This window comes from Eucalyptus grandis, chromosome 1, assembly GCF_016545825.1.
Source record: "Eucalyptus grandis isolate ANBG69807.140 chromosome 1, ASM1654582v1, whole genome shotgun sequence".
Lineage (NCBI taxonomy): Eukaryota > Viridiplantae > Streptophyta > Magnoliopsida > Myrtales > Myrtaceae > Eucalyptus > Eucalyptus grandis.
In genome coordinates this window covers 47,657,757-47,676,140 of record NC_052612.1, presented here as the reverse complement: position 1 = coordinate 47,676,140, position 18,384 = coordinate 47,657,757, and the positions used below count along the sequence as shown (strand labels likewise).

At 35.2% G+C, this 18,384-nt stretch overlaps 1 protein-coding gene across 1 annotated transcript; it reads left to right on the top strand.

Annotated features, from left to right (window-relative positions):
* The first annotated feature begins 15,081 nt into the window (after positions 1 to 15,081).
* On the top strand, positions 15,082 to 17,663 carry LOC104447500 (NAC domain-containing protein 90). Its single transcript, XM_010061231.3, has 3 exons — positions 15,082 to 15,411; positions 16,172 to 16,461; positions 16,937 to 17,663. Exons 1-3 carry the CDS (start codon positions 15,246 to 15,248, stop codon positions 17,279 to 17,281), a joined length of 801 nt encoding a protein of 266 aa, XP_010059533.2. The 5' UTR covers positions 15,082 to 15,245; the 3' UTR covers positions 17,282 to 17,663.
* Positions 17,664 to 18,384: the final 721 nt, after the last annotated feature.

The following is an 18,384-nucleotide window of genomic DNA, read 5'->3' as shown; positions in this document are numbered from 1 at the left end:
TGCAATAAATTAAAAAAATTTAGACAATTTTCTGGTTGATGCTCCAGTCAAAAATTTAGAGCATTGATCCAGCTATAGAAAAAAGAAGAATTAAGGCAAGATAGATGTTACCAAGACAGGATATTAATTCATAGTAATGGAAAAGTATCCATCCAGCTGTATAAGGTTAAATAAAATGGATATCACCAATGGCATTAACATCTCTTTTTATTTTTAAGGCCATATCATACTAGCTCGAGCTCAGGTTCAGTTCAATTATTAATGGAGCTACAACAAAAGATGAGACAACGGGTGTGAGTAATAGAAAGATCTTCCCTCGATCCCGGGACCAAGAGGAAGCTATTATGAAGTTATGAACTAAAGTGAACCTTTACACCTTCTTCTCCATTTATTAATTTCTGTTAAATTAAATTAATACCATAAAAAACCATAAATTGGTACATCTATAAAAAAAAAAAAATGGAGAGTAAAACCCCAATACGATTCACGCATTAATTGTCGCATGTCATCTAATTCAATAATTTAATAATAAAATTTAATAAATACTAATAAACAGTACATTTGTCATAAGTATACCAGTTTGGAGAATTTTGTGGTAAAAAATTAATTTATGGTAAATTTGTCATATATATACCAGTTTAAAGTTTTTCTTAGCATTAACCCTATCTATAATATATCTATTGTTTTGGTTCAACTCAACCATTCTATTACGAGTTTCTTAGATATGAACAATGAACAATAATAGCATTTTGGGATAGAATTTTAAGAAATTTGGTGTCTCTATATTCCATTACATAATCAATACAAAAAAACCTTAATATCTTCTGAAAAATGTGTTGTAATCATGACAATAAAATTATGGTGGATACAAGTTAATTCAAATTATTTTTTATAAGAAGAAATCATATATAATGAGAATGATCATCCACAAAGATTACTAAATAACGAGAGCCTCCCATGGTAGGAATTGAAGATGATTCTAAATATCAGAGTGAATGTGATAGGTAGGAGCATGAGAAACAAATTCACTAAGATCAAATGGCATGGCATGGTGTTTCCCCAGTTGACAAGGCAGACATTCAAGATGTTTGTTATCGCCAAAACATAATTGACCACTTAAAATCTAAGATCTTAATCTAGAGGAAGAAACATGACTAATAAAAAAATGCCAAGTTTCAGAAGATACGGTGAAAGCCCAACCAGCAAAAAATATCAGGAATATTCAAGGAAACAAGCTTAAATAGGCGTCCCACCCTACGACTTGTCTAGTTTGTCCGGCTCATGGAACCTACCCATGACAATCATGAGAAGAGAACGAACATCACAATCAAGTTCACCAAATTGTCCTATTGGAGTCAAATTTAAAGAGAGTTTGGAACCATAAAAGTATTAGGCGAGGATAACATAGAAGTAGAGATATTATGACAAAAAAATGTAATACTTGATTCATTATCAAAGGAATAGTACATAAATTTATTTATAGACTTTATTAGATGACCATTTAAAGAAGCAAAATATCGATTTAATCGGGATTAATCATGCGAAATATACAGAGTTTCATACAATCTCTAGAAGTATCAAAAGCCGGTCCAATTTGTGATATTGTGCTCGTGGAATATTAGTCCATGTCGTTATCTGGGAGCACGCGGTGGCGCTGAGTTTCATTGTAATGACCCGTAATGAAAAAGAGAAAAATACAACCGGGAAAACACTTTTGAGGGAAAGACTTCCAAGTTTTTCTTCACACAAGCGCGTGGAAATTTCCAAGTAAAGCCCACGTCCCTCTCTCTCTCTCTCTCTCTCTCTCTCTCTCTCTCTCTCTCTCTCTCTCTCTCTCTCTCTCTCTCTCTCTCTCCCTCTCTCATATTTCACGACTAGCGAAGCTCTCTCTTCGCTATTCTTCTTCTATCAACCCTTCCACGAGAGTTCAATCTCTTCGCTTCCCATTATATATGTGACGATCTCAACACGTTCTCGAATATAACTGCAAACAAAAGCAGAAAGATACAAAAGCCAAAAAGCAAGTTGTTGAGAGAGAGAGAGAGAGAGAGAGAGAGATGGAGGATTTGCCAGGGTTTAGATTCTTCCCGACCGAAGAAGAGTTAGTTTCATTCTATTTACAGAACAAGCACGAGGGAACAGGACGGGCTCTGCACGGGCTTATTCATTGTTGATATTTATTAGTTCCATCCATCGGAGCTTCCAGGGAAAAGTGCCAAAAAAGTCCTAAACCTTTTGCTTTTGTGCCGATTTAGTCCTAAATCTTTTTTTGGTGCCGATTCAGTCCTAAACATTTTTAAGTTGTACCAATTCGGTCATTTTGGCCGGATTTTGCTGACTGGACGCCGGCCGGCTGACGTGGCATAATCGGCGCCGACGTGGACAATTTTTAATAATATTTTTTTTTTTTATGTTTTTTGTTTTTTTTTTTTTTTTTTATTTTTTATTTTTATTTTTTATTTTTATTTTTATTTTTATTTTTATTTTTGTCCCGATCGCCGAGCCGATCGCCGAGGTCCCGCCGGCGAGGTCGAGCCTCGCCCATGGCCGCCTCGCCGATCGGCCATGGGCGAGCCTCACCTCGCCGGTCATGGCGAGGCTCGCCTCGCCTCCGGCGGCCCTCGCCCATGGCCATGGGCTGGCGAGGTCGGGCGAGCCTCGCCCATGGCCGGCGAGGGCCGGCGAGGCTCGACCTCGCCGAGATCCGGCGAGGTCGACCTCGCCCCGCCGGCGGTGGCCTCGACCGATTGCCGAACCTCGGCGACCGGCCAAGGAAAAGACAAAAATAAAAAAATAAAAAGAAAAAATTCATAAAAATAAAAAATAAAAAATATTAAAATATTATTAAAAATTGTCAACGTCGTGCCAATTAGGCCACATCAGCCCGCCGGCATCCAAATCAGCAAAATCCGGCCAAAATTGGCCGAAAGGACCGAATTGGCACAACTTAAAAAGGTTTAGGACTGAATCGACACCAAAAAAAGGTTTATGACTAAATCGGCACAAAGGCGAAAGGTTTAGGACTTTTTTGGCACTTTTCCCGAGCTTCCATGCACGTCACAATAATTGACCCTGCTTTTCTTCTTCTTCTAGATGATCATCTCTTATTTTCATGTTGCAAAGCCTTTTCTAATTGAAAGATATGCCTGCAGGGAGAGAAGATAAAGCATTGCAATTTTTAATTTAATTAACCTCGGAACTGTCATTCTAGCCAGCTTTTTCTTTCTTGCGGATGTACTTGGCATTTCAAAAGGTGTTTGCTTTTTGCCCATTTTGACTTTAGTGAAACAGGACTCTCAAATGCTTCTCATTTGAGTTTTCTTGCATTTCTCCAAATCATAAAATGGATACTCCTTCGAAACGCAATCTCTTATTAAGTTCTACAAGTATGGAAAAACATAGTACGACAGATCATAGATGATGGGCTTCACTTTTTCTGCCCTTGTCTGAAAAGAAAAGAACCAACGAAAATTTGGAGAATTTCATAAAGAAGTCGTACCTGTTAGGCCCTAATTTATGGATATTTTTGTATGGTTTTATTCTAAATAAGTTTAATGCGATGGGCTTCAACTTTTTTGCAGCATTGAGGCTGTATGGTTTTCTTCTAAATTAGTTGGAGAAGTCATTCCATAATTCATGATTTTATTTTCCCAAGCAGTGTTCATATGCGTCCACAATATTTATGGACGGTATATAATCTCATGAAAAATTTTGAACACATGCTCATGGGTTAGAACTGTTTAAAAAACAGTTACAATTCCACCAAAGAAAGATTACAGATCTTCGATCCATACTCTCTATTCTATCATGTAACAAAATTCTTCTTGATCCAGAATTTAGAGGAGATCTATGCCGTGGAGATCCGGAGCAATGGTTCTTCTTCATCCCCAGGCAAGAGAACGAGTATCACGGGGGAAGGCCAAGGCAGCTCACGACCATTGGGTACTGGAAAGCTACGGGCTCTCCCGATTTATTCTACTCAAGCAAGCTCATCACCAGATAGTTCATGCGCCTCAAAAAATCATGGGACAATTCCATGACAAGCAGGAGGAGTAGGAAGCGGTTTTGACATGGAGATGCTGCCTGATGATAGTAAATTGTTCTTGCAGGACTGAGAACAGTTCTGGTCCTAACTAAGAAGGCTAATTTACTATGTATATGTAAATAATAGCAGATTCGTGTTAACATGGTTAAAATGGCGTAACTCTTAATCACCGCAGTGCTGCTACGCAAACGTGTAGTTCTGTCGAATTTAACGTCTGTTTGAAGTAGGCGTGCATCCTCGACCATGGATGTAGAACTAATATAAAATGTCTAGTCAATGTGTTTTTTTTTTTATCATATTCATTTCTGTGATTATTTCCAGGCGAAACTGTCATGTATCAAACGGGTCTGCTCGTGCGTGCTTATGTGAAGAATTGGTCTATGTGATTGATTGAACATGTGTAATGAACACTCGAGCTCCCAAATGATTACCTGGGGATTTGATTTGCTTCTTATCTTTTTCTTTTTTCGTAGAATTATTTCGTGCGCATTTGAATAGATAGATACAAAACTTTGCGATCTTGATTTTGGTACGTGTAATTTATTATTCGTGGTTAATATGGAAAAGACCTATGTATCGAGTAATAATCATCATAACCATCTTGCGCATCAGGCTTTATTAATTTTGGAAAATATATTGCCTTGAGATGATATCTAATCCATCCTTTTTAGGGGTGGTTATGATGTCTTACCGAGGAATAATGAGTTATATACAAAATTGATCTACAAAGAAAAATGTTAAATTCTTGTTGGGTATGTAAATATTCACCATTTACTCAAATAGCTGCGTGCAATTTGCCACAGTATTATTAATTTTAGTATCCTTAGCCTTATTCGTGCTTGTAACCTGTGATAAGAGTTAATAATTAGAAATAGAGCTACCATGCTAAACTTATTCAAAGCTAGCTAATTTATAATCACAGTTGTGACTTGCAGAATTCTTGGACACAATAAGGTTACCACATAATGTAAGGTTCTACATAGCTATGTCGCACCTTCATGCGGAGAAATATATAGCAATACTTTAGTTTGGGATAATTTCAAAAAGTAGTGTTAGGCACTCAAATTCAATAATGAAGGCCTTTCATGGAAAGTTTTGGTGTTTGATAAAAGTATTATCAAGTTCTTGGAGTTCAGAGCCTATTTTTTCTAAGTCAACTATTCAAAACAACTATTGTTACCTATTTTTGCGCAAAAGACTTTAAGAATACATAACCGCTTTTCAAAAAAAAATTCGAACTTGCAATATTATAAACTATAAATGAATTGAATAAAACGTACTTTAAACTCTGCTTGAAGCCTTGAAAGTGAATGTCACTCTAATATGTCAAACTATATTATATATTTTTATCTTGCTATTGCTAATGTCTAGATCCCCCATATACATATAGGATTCACTTCTAGCATAAGAGAAAACGGGCACAATATGTATAATTAAACACTACTTGAATTATGAAAAATATAATTCTATGGATTTGTCTAAGTAGTTAGTGACCTGAAAGATAATATTTATAACTTCTTCTAGGAAGTAAGTATATGAAGTGCGGAGTAGAACTTGATTGGTTGCTAAAAATAATCTACTCATTTAAAAGCCAATTGTAGACTGTCAAATATATCAAGCATTCAAAGTACCCCTAGAATATGAAACAAATTTAATGAGAAATTATAATTTAGCGATCCATGCTTCCACTCTATTGAAAATTCTCATGAGATTTATTAGAAGAAATGCCTAAATAAGTATAATCAAACCACACATAATGCTGCTCCTGTTCGTTGGGAATTCCACATCTTTTAGGTAGAGATTATAGAGACTAGTGATCTTTTTAATTATATATATTTATGATGCCGAATTAATTCAACTAACTTGAAAGAGGCGTGCATGTACTACCCTAACAGACAGATGTTATATCTTTGATTGAAATGTCGTGAAAAATGAGGAGGCAGAAAATGTTTCCTTGCAATTGCTGTGAGGCCCGCTGTCATGGTGGTGGTTGCCTGCACGGGGTCCACGCATTTTATTCCAACGACCAAGCACGTGCAATTTCAGTCGATATTTCACCAAAAATTGGTCGATTTCCTTCTATTTCCAGAAAATAAAGAACAACTCTTTGCGATTAAAAATATAGGGACTAAATTGTGATATAACCAAAGATAATAAGGATTAAATGTGCAACTCACCAATGCAAACAAAAGGGAGACGAGATAACATATATCGTTTTGGTAACAATGCCTAATAATAACATATATTATTGAGAAACTTTCAAATAAGGACCTAGTACCCTTGATTTTTTTAATAAAGACTTAAAGTGAACATTGTCTCAAATAGAGACAGGCCTAAAGTGCCTTAATTTTTTCAAATAAGGATTGGAGTGGTCATGTAACTCTCAGCAAACCTAACCTCATTGGCTAGTCAATGGCATTTTCTTCCTTTAGTTTTCTTATTATCTTCCCCTTTTTTCTATTTTTTTCTTTAAAAAAAAAAAAGAAAAACAAGGCAAAAATTAAAAAAGGAAAAAAAAAAAAAAAAACAAAATTAGAAAAAAAAATCCAAATGGAGGGCCGAGGCTAACCCTGCGCCCGTGTATTTCTTTTTTTCAAGAAAAAAAGAAAATTCAAAAATTTAAAAAGATAATAGAAAGTAAATAATGAAAATGCCCTTGATCGATCAATAAGGTCGAGTCCTTTTTTGATACTAGCATGACAATTTCAAGCCCTTAACTAAGAAATAAAGGATACTTCAGATCCCTATTTAAGATAAGATTCACTTTAGATTCTTATTTGAGAAATTGAAGATACTTTAAATTAATAAATATAAACCTACATGTTACTAATATAATAGATGAGTACCTATCGTTTAAAGGTAATAAAGTTGTTAAAGTGCTTCCTATAAATCTATACGTAAATGTTGCATCACGTGATATGAGAAAAAGGGTTCTTGAAAAAATTGAGGAAGAGTGAGAACACCGAACTTGATAGCAAAGACTTTCCGCGAAGATTTCCTCTCGCCGGTCAAGAAATTCAACCTGCTGTCCCAACTAAGAATAAATTAATGGTCCAGAATTCCCAATACTTGCCTTAGGAAATCTAATAATTAAACCTTTATTAAGCAAAGATGACTTTGGCAGGGTAATGACCCCGAAATTCTGTAGATATGAAAAGGTCGAGCATTGATACGACAGGATGAGCTACTACCCCGACAATATATTTGTCACCAATACCCCACTATTAGACCTACTTCCTGAACCTCTAAAATGAAAAGATAAAGTCAATTCAATGATTAGAGTTTTTATTCGGTTCTATCTGTCCGTGCCCTTTTTACAAAGAGGAGTTAATATAATGAAAAACTTCAAACTGATATACATGTAACAAATTTACCCATTGCTAGTTTTCATTAAATTATATTGTCAAATAGTTGAATTAAATGACACGCAGTAGTTGATAAGTATATCGATTTAAAGTTTTAATTTCCATTTATCACATGTGTACATTTTTTTGTTTTTCGTGGTATTAATTAAATATAATGAAAACTAGCAAAAAGTAAATTTGTTATAAATATACTAGTTTAGAATTTTTTTTATGATCACATATATACCAGATTGGGGGATTTTTGTAGTTAAAAAATTAATTTATGGTAAAATTTTCATAGTTATACTAGTCTAGGGTTCTTGTGGTTTTAACCCAAAAAATAATGTATTTCATATTTTTGTTATTCAAATCTTAAATTAATTTTCACATTAAAATTATACAAAGAACAATAATTAAAGACATGAGCCTTTCAATAGTGTTAAAAATTTTGTCACTCCTAACCTGATTTCTTGTGGTGTAGAAATATGCACACAAACAAATTGGGTTGCCTTATATATGAATGCTTATTCTTTACATCGATGATGAACTTAAAAGTAATTTCACCAAGTAAATTCGTGATGTGAGAGGAAAAGAGAAACTTCACGCATGCATGTCTGATTGCATAACGGTAGTAGAATAAGGATCAACTATAAAAATCAAGCCCACCTATCATGTGAAAATTCGTATAACATTGTAACCAAAGTTATATGGGTGTGAAGCAAATCAATAGTGCTAGTGTCGAAATTGCTTCCAAATGTGTGGGGTTGGCCCCAATGAAAAAGCGAATTGAAAAGTGAAGCGCACTTGTGCTGGCTTTAACAACCAAATTATAATTAATTAAAAAGCAGCTTGACCATCGTCGTGCTATCGCTAGACAAAGTCTAGGCTCAAGTCGTCAGCGCAATTCTTCGGACGGTTCGACCATCCGTTTCTGAATAATTAGAGCATTCACACTGTCGTGTTGCATTTCCCATCCATAGAAGGTCACGTGAAACGTCCATAACGTGGATTTTGCACCAATAAAGACGTTGAATATCCTTTGGAAGAAGGGGGAAGTCAAAGGCAAGACAACTCGAGAGCTTGACCCAATTCTTTCCATAATTATATTATGGTGCAAAGTCGTGCAGATTTCACGCGGTAATGGACGAGAAAAGAGCAGCCCACGTTGTTTCACGGATTGCGCCAAAAGTTAAAGAGAGAGAGAGGGGGAGAGAAAGTATTATAGTGTGATTTAAGTCAAGCCCTCGTAGGGACATATAAACACTAACTTATATACACCTTTGAATCAGGTGGGACCTCTCATTTAATAGTCTTGGGCAAGCCGTGAAACTTTGAGGAGCAGGCAATTTTTCTTTTTCGTTGAAATCAGTCAAGGAAAGAGAGATAATTATCCAATCAATCTTAAAACTATTTAATGGATGTCGATTCGATCCTAAAATTTTCAATTTTGCCAATGTAGTCATAAATTTTTATGATAAATTCTAATATAATATTTTCGACTAATTGCTATCGGAAATTGCTGATGCAGTGTCTATTCATCACCAACCATTATACATAACATGTTGACGTGGACAACTTGTGGTTCGCTATGTCAATGATTTCATGCAATAATTGGCTACAAGACTTATATTGGAATTTTGCATAAAAGTTTAGAACTACATTGACAAAACCAAAAAGTTTATAACATAATTGATAGTCACACAATAAGTTTAGGACAAATTGAATAATTTTTTTCAAAATATAAAGAATGATCTCATTAATAATCTTAGATTACGTTTATCAATCAAGATAAAATTTATCATATCCTACGTTTGCCGTTTGGTGCCTGCTTAAAACAAGATAAAAACATATGTAAAAGGGATATGGGCTGCATAAAATTATCTATGGTTAAGGTGAGATAAATATGAATAGGAATTCTTTATTAGTTGAGGGAAAAATCCGCCCGAATCGGATTTTTTTCAAACAAATATTTTTCTTGAATAATAAACTTATTAAATTAAAAAATTTAAATTATATTTCGACGTAAATTATATTTGAATTCTAATATAAGAAATTCAAAATAATAAAAAATAAAAATTATTTTTAATTTAATATTATTTTATTTATATATTTGGATTTAATTTATCTATATAAATTCAATATATAAATATAAATATATCTTTATATTTTAAGTTCTTTAGTATTTAAAGTATATAAGCATAGTTTACTATTTAATAAATATTTATTGGAGAATGATAGAAGGGAAAAAGAAATAAAAATAAAATAATTAAAAAAGAGATGAAAAAAAGCTAATAAAAAAGTAGGCAAGAGTGTCGCAAATTTTTTTTACCATCTCCATTCGTGAAATTTTAGGTTTATTTACATTAATATGTCGTTTATATTAAACAATATATATATATATATATATATAATATAATATGATGTAAATATATTTGAATTTATTATCGTGATTCACTAAATTGTGCATAGGATATAACAAAATCTCTAGATTTCATATCTTATCTTATTCGATTCTTACCTAACTAGAATTCAAATGATCAAACGTAGCCTTAGGGCCTCACTCACCACCCCATATGAATGGAGTCTAATCCTATGGACATAAATGAGATGGTTTGTATACATCGGTGGGTATTAATCGAGTCAAAGAGTTTAGAAACCTACATCATAAGAAAAACAAATAAGGTAAATATATGAAGAGTGATTTGAGAGTGATTTGCAAACTTCTGTAGTATGACTTTTCAAATTAGACACAATCAGTTTAGGTTCCAATTTTATTTACAAAATTATCATTTTTCTTTCTATCTTGCTGCGTTTTTAGTGGATTGAAAACAGTGGTGGCCGTGGCAAGGTGACTTCTGATGGCGGCCGATGGTAGCCAGAGGAGGTTAGGTTGTTGGATAGGATTCTTGGGTGATTTTTTAGCTTAAGGTTTTCGTGGTTGTCTTTTCAAAGGAATGTTAAATTAGGATTTGTCTAATTGATTTTTACTTTTCACGTTTCGTCGTTAAATTTTCAAATTTTGCACCACACTCACTTGACTTTTTATACTCTTCTAATCTTAAAGACCCAAAACTTTTATGATTAGAAAAATATTGACATATAGATCTATGTATAATTTTTTATATAAATTTGAATCATAATTTAGATTTCAATGGGAAAGCAAACAAGTCATTTTTGAAATTTCATTAAGCTGCAACAAGCAAATTCTTAAGAAATCAATTTGCTCATTCAAATTTTTCCCAAAAGGCAAAGTGAAATCTGAAAAATAGAGGAGACAAAATGAAGTCAGTGCATAAAGTAAGGAGAAGCTTCGGTGCTTTCACTATGTCGTATATTTTGTTGTGAAAGGGTTTAGTTGGAACTTCTGTAGCATTTCTCAATAAGAGCTCTCAACTATATGATTGGCTTTAATTTTATGAATTTAAAAAAAAAAGTACGAGATATGTTGAAACTGGGAAATAAAATCGACAAGTTTGTAAGCGATCTCAAAGAGTCAAAAGGTAGTTGTAAGCTTTTGACAAGTTTCAATGTCTTATTTGTCTTGTTCATGCACATCAATCCCTTATGATTTATTCTCTGTTTTTTTTTTTTTTTTGTTGAAAGATTTTCTTTTTCTTTTTTTTATGTATACATATTTTTTTTGTAGTTTGTACAAAAAATTTCCAATTAGTTATCGAAACAGCTAATTGATTGTCTTAGTCCTAACTGAAAGTCGTAGGTACCGTTTGCTCTTTAGTTTTCTAGTGTAATTTCATACACGCAGGTCATCTTTAGGTAATTTTATAGTGGAACAATTTTCTTTCTAATAATTTTCGTCAATGAAATAAATGATGGATTCCACAATCTACAATAGCTGCACATTGTCTCACAAGGAAGAATAATAATTATGTCCCATTTATTTAAATGACAGATTGTGGCCCACTTATTTAAATAAGTACACCAATCAATAGGTGCTTTCCTCAAGTGGCCATAATTTACAAAATTGGTACACTGCATGAGTTAACTTATTTTTACCGGGATTTCTTATGGTCCCCTAGTTTAAATGTCTACTTATAGTCTACCACGTTAACTACCATACCAGTTTTCTCTTTTGATGTTAATATATCTAGTATTGATCATCAATAAATCTAGTTAGAAATAATTAACCTTCTTTAGTACAACTTATTAAAACCAGTTTACAAAATAAGTTTACTAAATGATGTGTCAGACTATTATCCATTTATTTGAATTGAAGGGCCGTTCCCGGTTTCACACAATACCCAACATTCTTTATATCAATTGCTAATAAACCAAGAAATTGCTAATTTAATAGACTTGAGGTAAGCTTGAATGTTGCTCATTGTATTCCGAAAATTGGAAGTGGAGATAAATCAATGTGGGACATGACGAAATCAACATACTCTGTTTGCTTTTTTCATTATTAAATGGGATAAGTAAGATCTGTGCAAATCCTCATGACAAAGCATCTAAGATACACCAAAAAAAGCACTCATCACAATGGCTTTTCGAGTCGTCAGATGAATAGTGATTCATCATGCCCAAGTCAACTCCAATGGATCACGCACTCTAGAGTCCGGACTCAGCGTCAAGACTGGCGAAGAAAATACAAAAGACCCGACAGATTCAGTCCCAGCTTAACTGCAGTATAGGAGATGTCATTTTCATGGTGAGCAAGGTCTACTTAAACCATTCTTTGGGATAAGAGGAGGCAGAGGCTTTATACCATCTTCTTTTTTACTCAAAGACTCCCGCATGTGAATCCAATTAATCTATAAAATATTGAGAATTATTTACTTCCAAAATGAACTTTAATAAAGGAAAGGACCTTTTTTTCTCTCAATTTCTTAACGTAATTAGTTCCGTTATAGCCGTATCAATCAGTTAATGTCTTCTCAAAACTATCCTCATTTGGACCCTACTTCATGCTCTTTTCTTTGGCAAAAAATAAAATAGCATGTTTCTAAAACTTTTTCACAGATCTCTTGATTGATTGACTGACTGACCACATTTTTCTATAATTATTCAAGGTGGAAAGGGACAACCAGTTTTGATATCTCCGTTGAGTGTTATCCAAAAGTTCATTCCACACTTGTGACGGAATATTCTAATGTGACTTGCCAGCCACTTGACTAAGTAAAAATTGCATAAATTACAAGATTATATAAAAACATCTTCCGTTTGGTAGTTGGGAAGTTAATATGAACTTTGTCAATTCAAAGTGGGTTTCTTCGTAACAAAAAAGTGAATATAATTCTTTTTTCTAGAAATTATTCTTTTATATATTTTAGAGAACATATTATGATGGTTTAATAATAATGCGATTCCATCAGCCCCGAGGAAAGCTTCTTCTACACGCGAAAAGGGTCAAGTCACGATAAGAGGAGAAAGTCCATTAGAATTCTAGATTGATGGATGAAAATTACGTGGATTCCAAGAAAGAAATGATATGGATCGATGTTTGAAATATTAGCATGGACATAAATTGGATGTTGAATTTAAGACGTCTAAATGACTTAGTCAAGTAAATAGACTTGGAAAACATCGTGCACGAAACTTCTGCCTGCATGCATGCGCAGGACATGTAGAAAAATTTGAGCTTGCTGCAGCTACACCATATCTTTTTATTATACTGTAATTTTGTTGATCTAAGTTGTCCAAGAGAAATTGAAAGGAGAAAATACAGAGAGAAAAAAGATAATTGGGAAAAATCGAGGCGGTAATTTCAATTTGCCTAACTTGTTTTAAGGATACCTTTAGCAAAATCATTTATTGAATTCACTTTTGATTCTTACTTTTTACTTAGTAAGATTTTGCAATGAATGCATTTTAATTTTTTTTTTTTAACTTGAAATACTTAAAATTGTCGCAATATGTAAATGCTCGCACGTAGATTGATGGATAGCACAGGCAATGTTATCGTCTTACCCACACCCCATACTGTAGGAATTTGATTTGCCTCATGAATTATTGTTTTCTTCTGGCTTTATTAATGAGTTATGCAATCACAGTTTCGCTTTTTAAGTAAATCATCTCCTAATCGATGTTTATGTCAAAATAAACTAAGATGAATTTAACCTAATAGGTCGGTTCAATTACATACGGTTGTCATCAAGTTTCCACAATATAACTATCGAAGCTTACTTTCTCTTTTCCTTTTCACCGGCCTTTCACTATTTGACTTTTATTTATCGCAAAATATCTGAAACTTTTCAATATACATAAATCTTTATTAGCAAATTCATATAATATTTTTATGTCTGTTATATAATTATGAAGGGAAAGGATTTGCAGGTGCAGTTGCGAAATCGGCACAATTCCCCCTTCATGTATGGTTACCTGATGCCATGGAAGGCCCTACTCCCATTTCGGCTCTTATATATCTCCTAGATTGTCAAAACTTAGAATATTTTCATTATTTTTTCATAATTATAAAAGGGGAATCACAGTTCTTCTTCTTTTTTCTTTTTTTAGCTAGGAGATAATTTTTAAATTTTTCCTGCTAATTTTATTTTTTAATTTAGTGTAACTGAGGCTTTCACACCCTCTACGAAATAAATATTCAACTTAAATTTGCGAAGAGATCTCCCTCCGATATCATTGATCCTGGATATAAGTCAGCTTCATCATCGTCATATTCCCACCCATACGTTAGAAGTGATTGCGGGGCTACAGTCCTCACATCTTTGATCTACGTACCCCGTTTGATCCTGATTCATTACACAACCAACCAAAGAGAAATACCGCCTCCCATTCCTCTCCCTCTCCCTCCTAAGCCTGTCCCATATATTGGCTTGACCTCTGGTTGAGGTCGTTGGAAGTTATCGATCTCATGTCGATGGGTTTTAATTAAGTAGAGAGAGAGAGGTCTCGGCGGCGACGGAGGCGGCTCGGTAGAGCGATTGCTCAAAGTCTAGCTTTGAGGTTGCCCAAGGACATTGAGGGTGAGCGGCGCTAGCAGTGTGGGCAAGCCAAAGGCGGGCGAGAGAGGGAGGGAGAAGAGAGAGTGGGGGGAGGGAGAGATGGAGGTTTAGTTTATGTTAGGAGGTATATTGGAAACTCAATAAGAGCTTCGGTTTGTAGTCAATGCCGGATCACCATGTAACAAGAATACAATATTACCTAAGTCAGAACTATTTAAATTTTGTCCCACGTAACTTGATAATAAATTTTACATGCTATTTATATATATATATGTGTGTGGTTTCCATCCACTTTTGAGTTGAATTTTTCAACATGGTATCAAAGCAAATAATATTCCTTTATATAGATGCATCCATTCCATGACTCCTAATCCGGCTCACAACCACCCTCATGGCTCATAATCCGGTTAATATGAACACACGTGATACTATTTCAACGAATACAGCCGCGCCCCCTTCTCCCATCCAATTTGTGATATTGTGCTCGTGGAATAATAAGTACGTGTCATCACAGACAGGCAGGCACGCGGTGGTCCTAGTTTCTCTGTAATGACGACAAAATACAACCCGGAAAAACTACACCATATTCGTGTACGGAGATCATCAGCGATTGGATGAAAGGTTCTTCTCCTACACAGGCGCGTCGAAATTTCCAAGCAAAACCCTGGCGTCTCTCTCTTATTTCGCTATTATTGAAGCTCTCTCCTCACCGACCAAAAAAAATGAAAAATAAAAGCTCTCTCCTCTCTCTCTCTCTCTCTCTCTCTCTCTCTCTCCCTCTCTCTTCGTCTCTCAACCTTTCCCCGAGAATTCGATCTCTTCGCTTATTTATACGTGACGGGCTCAACACGTTCTTGCATACAACTACAAACAAAAGCAAAAAGATAGAAAAGCCGAAAGCAAGTTGTTTTGAGAGAGAGAGAGAGAGAGAGAGAGATGGAGGGTTTGCCACCAGGGTTTCGGTTCTTCCCGACCGAAGAAGAGCTAGTTTCGTTCTATTTACGAAACAAGCTCGAGGCAACTAGAGAGGCTCTACTCGGGATGATTCAACGAGTCATACCCGTTCTTGATATCTACGAGTTCAATCCATGGGACCTTCCGCGTACGTCGCAATCCTTGCTTTCTCTTCTTCTTCTTCTTCTTCTTGATCATCTCTTGTTTTCATGATGGAAAGCCTTTTCCGTTAAGATATGCCTGCAGAGACAGAAAAACAAAGCGTTGCGACTTTCTTTTAATTAACCTCAGAACTATCGTGCTCAATCCAGTTTTTTTTTTGTGCCGATGTACTAGGCATTTCTTAAGGTATTTGCTATTTGCCCCTTTCGACTTTAGGGAAACGATGGTCTCAGATGCTTCTCATTTGAGATTTCTGGCATTTCTCCAAATCATAAAATGGATACTCCTTCGAAACACAGTCTCTTATTAAGTTCTACAGGTATGGGAGAACATGCTACGACAGATATAGATGATGGACTCCACTTTTTCTGCCCTTGTCTGAATAGAAAAGAACCAACGAGAATTTGGAGAATCTCATAAGGAAGTTGTACCTGTTAGGCCCTAATTTATGCATGGTTTTCTTCTAAATAAGTTTAATGCGATGGGCTTCAACTTTTTTGCAGCAAGCATATATTTTAGAATGCATCAGTTGGAGAAATCATTCCATAATTCATGATTTATTTTCCCAAGCAGTGTTCATATGCATCCACAATATGTATACACAGTCTATAATTTCATGAACAATTTTGAACTCATGCTCGTGTGTTAGAACTGGTTAAAAAACAATTACGATTCCTCTAAAGAAAGATTACAGCTCCTTGATCTATACTCTATTCTATTATGTGACAAACTTCTTTTGAATCCAGAATTTGCGGGAGATCTATGCCATGCAGATCCGGAGCAATGGTTCTTCTTCATCCCTAGGCAAGAGAGCGAGTACCGCGGCGGTAGGCCGAGGCGGCTCACGACCACTGGCTACTGGAAAGCTACAGGCTCTCCTGGTTTTGTCTACTCGAGCAATCGCATTGTCGGACTGAAGAGAACTATGGTGTTCTACACAGGACGGGCTCCAAAAGGCATGAAAACCGAATGGAAGATGAATGAGTACAAGGCCATTGAAGGGGAGGCTTCTTCTCCTCAAGAAATCCCAGTGACGGTAAGTAATACCCTAGTCCAACGTTTATCGAAAAAACTGTCGGATAATCTATGTCACACACGTATGGAATAATTTAACATGAGTTCATGTGTTTCATGTGTAATCTAATTCTGGACATTGTTATGCTGGAGTGGTGGTGTAATTGCAATAATATTACGAGTAATTAAAACAAGAAGATCCCAGTAACATTAGTGCTTGCAGCAACCTAGACATATTCTCGTTCGTCTTTATCTTTACATGTTCTATGTTGTCTGGGAAGCGAAAGTAATAGTTTAATCTATCGCATTGAGTTTCCAATCTAAAACTTAACTAGTCTCTTTTATAAATCTACACCAATTCTTGAACCCAAGAAACAAAATGAAATAGAACCACAGCAGAATGAATTGACATCGCTTTTGATTTCTTGTTGCTGTAAGAACATGCACGAATCAAACGACACATGATTAATGTCTCTTGTTTGTGTCTATAATTGCAGCCAAGGCATGAATTCAGCGTGTGTCGGGTGTACAAGAAAACGAAGACCTTGAGGTCATTCGACCGGAGACCGATGGGAGAAATCATTAGAAGCAGCCACCCATTTCAACGGGACACCATACCAGAGGATGATCATCATCGGCATCATCAAGAAATGGCATTATCTCGCCAAAGCAGTCCTCCATTCATGGAGAGAGTGAGCTCATCGCCAGACAGTTCAGGCGTCTCTGGAGACCATGGGACAATTCCTTCGCAAGCAAGAGGACTAGGAAGCAATACTGATGTCGAGATGTTGCCCAGTGACACCGAATTGTTCTTGCCCGACTGGGAACAGCTCTGGTCTTAATTAAAGAAGGCTAATTTACTATGCATAAAAAAAAAAAAAAAAAAAAAAATAGCATATTAATATTATCATGATTAAAACGGTGTAACTCCTAATCTCCTCAATGATACTAAGCAGATGTGAGTTCTTTCTGATTTTAATGTCTGTTTAAAATGCAGTTGTATTCTAGAATTGACCATGGATGTAGAACTAATACAAAATGTCTGGTCGATACCTTTACGTGCACCATGTTCATTTCCGCGAGTATTTCCATGTGAAACTCTCACGAATCAAACTGGTGTGCGTTTGTATGCTCTTGTTTTGTCATGGTCCATGTAAATTTTTGCATGTGTGCAATAAACCGCAGAGCTCCCAAAGGATTACCTGGGATTTAATTTTCTTCTAATTTTTTTGGTAATATTATTTTAGAAGCTTTCCAATAGATGGATACAAACACTTTGCGATCTTGGTTTTTGACGTATTATCAAATTCGCAGATATTATGGAAAAAGCATGTATATTGGGAAATAATCAAGACAACCATCTAGTGCAACAGGCTTTAGTAATTTTGGAAAATTTATCGCCTTAAAATCATGTCTAGCGCTTCCTACTTTTTTTATTGGGGCTCTGTGATGTCTTATTTTGGAAGAGTAAAGAGCTTTGCACAAAACTTATTTACAGGGTGAAATGCTAAATTCTTGCTATGCTTAGCATTATCCTTGCATGTAATATGTGCTAGACTTAATAATTAGATATAAAGCCACGATGATAAACTTAATCAAAGCTAGCTAACTTATAATCATGGTTGTCACTTCCAGAGCATTTGGACACAATAAGGTCACAATTTCATGTAAGTTTCTTCACAGCTACGCATCACCTTCATCCAGGGAAATATATAGCGCTTGCTCATTTCTTCTTTTGGGGCAAATTATACTTTATTTTGTGTAAGTTTCTTCACAGCTACGCATCACCTTCATCCAGGGAAATATATAGCGCTTGCTCATTTCTTTTTTTGGTGCAAATTATACTTTATTTTGGGAAAAGTTTAGAAAGTCGTGTTGGACCCTCAATTCCAAGTATTTCTTTCTTTCATGGGAAAGCTCTGATGTTTGATTAAACTATTTTGAA

Bases quoted from the DNA above. Each gene is read 5' to 3' on its own strand.
- LOC104447500 (XM_010061231.3), top strand. From the start codon at position 15,246: ATGGAGGGTTTGCCACCAGGGTTTCGGTTCTTCCCGACCGAAGAAGAG. The intron at 15,412-16,171 runs GTACGTCGCAAT...TTTTGAATCCAG, and splicing joins CAATCCATGGGACCTTCCGC to AATTTGCGGGAGATCTATGC. The intron at 16,462-16,936 runs GTAAGTAATACC...CTATAATTGCAG, and splicing joins CTCAAGAAATCCCAGTGACG to CCAAGGCATGAATTCAGCGT.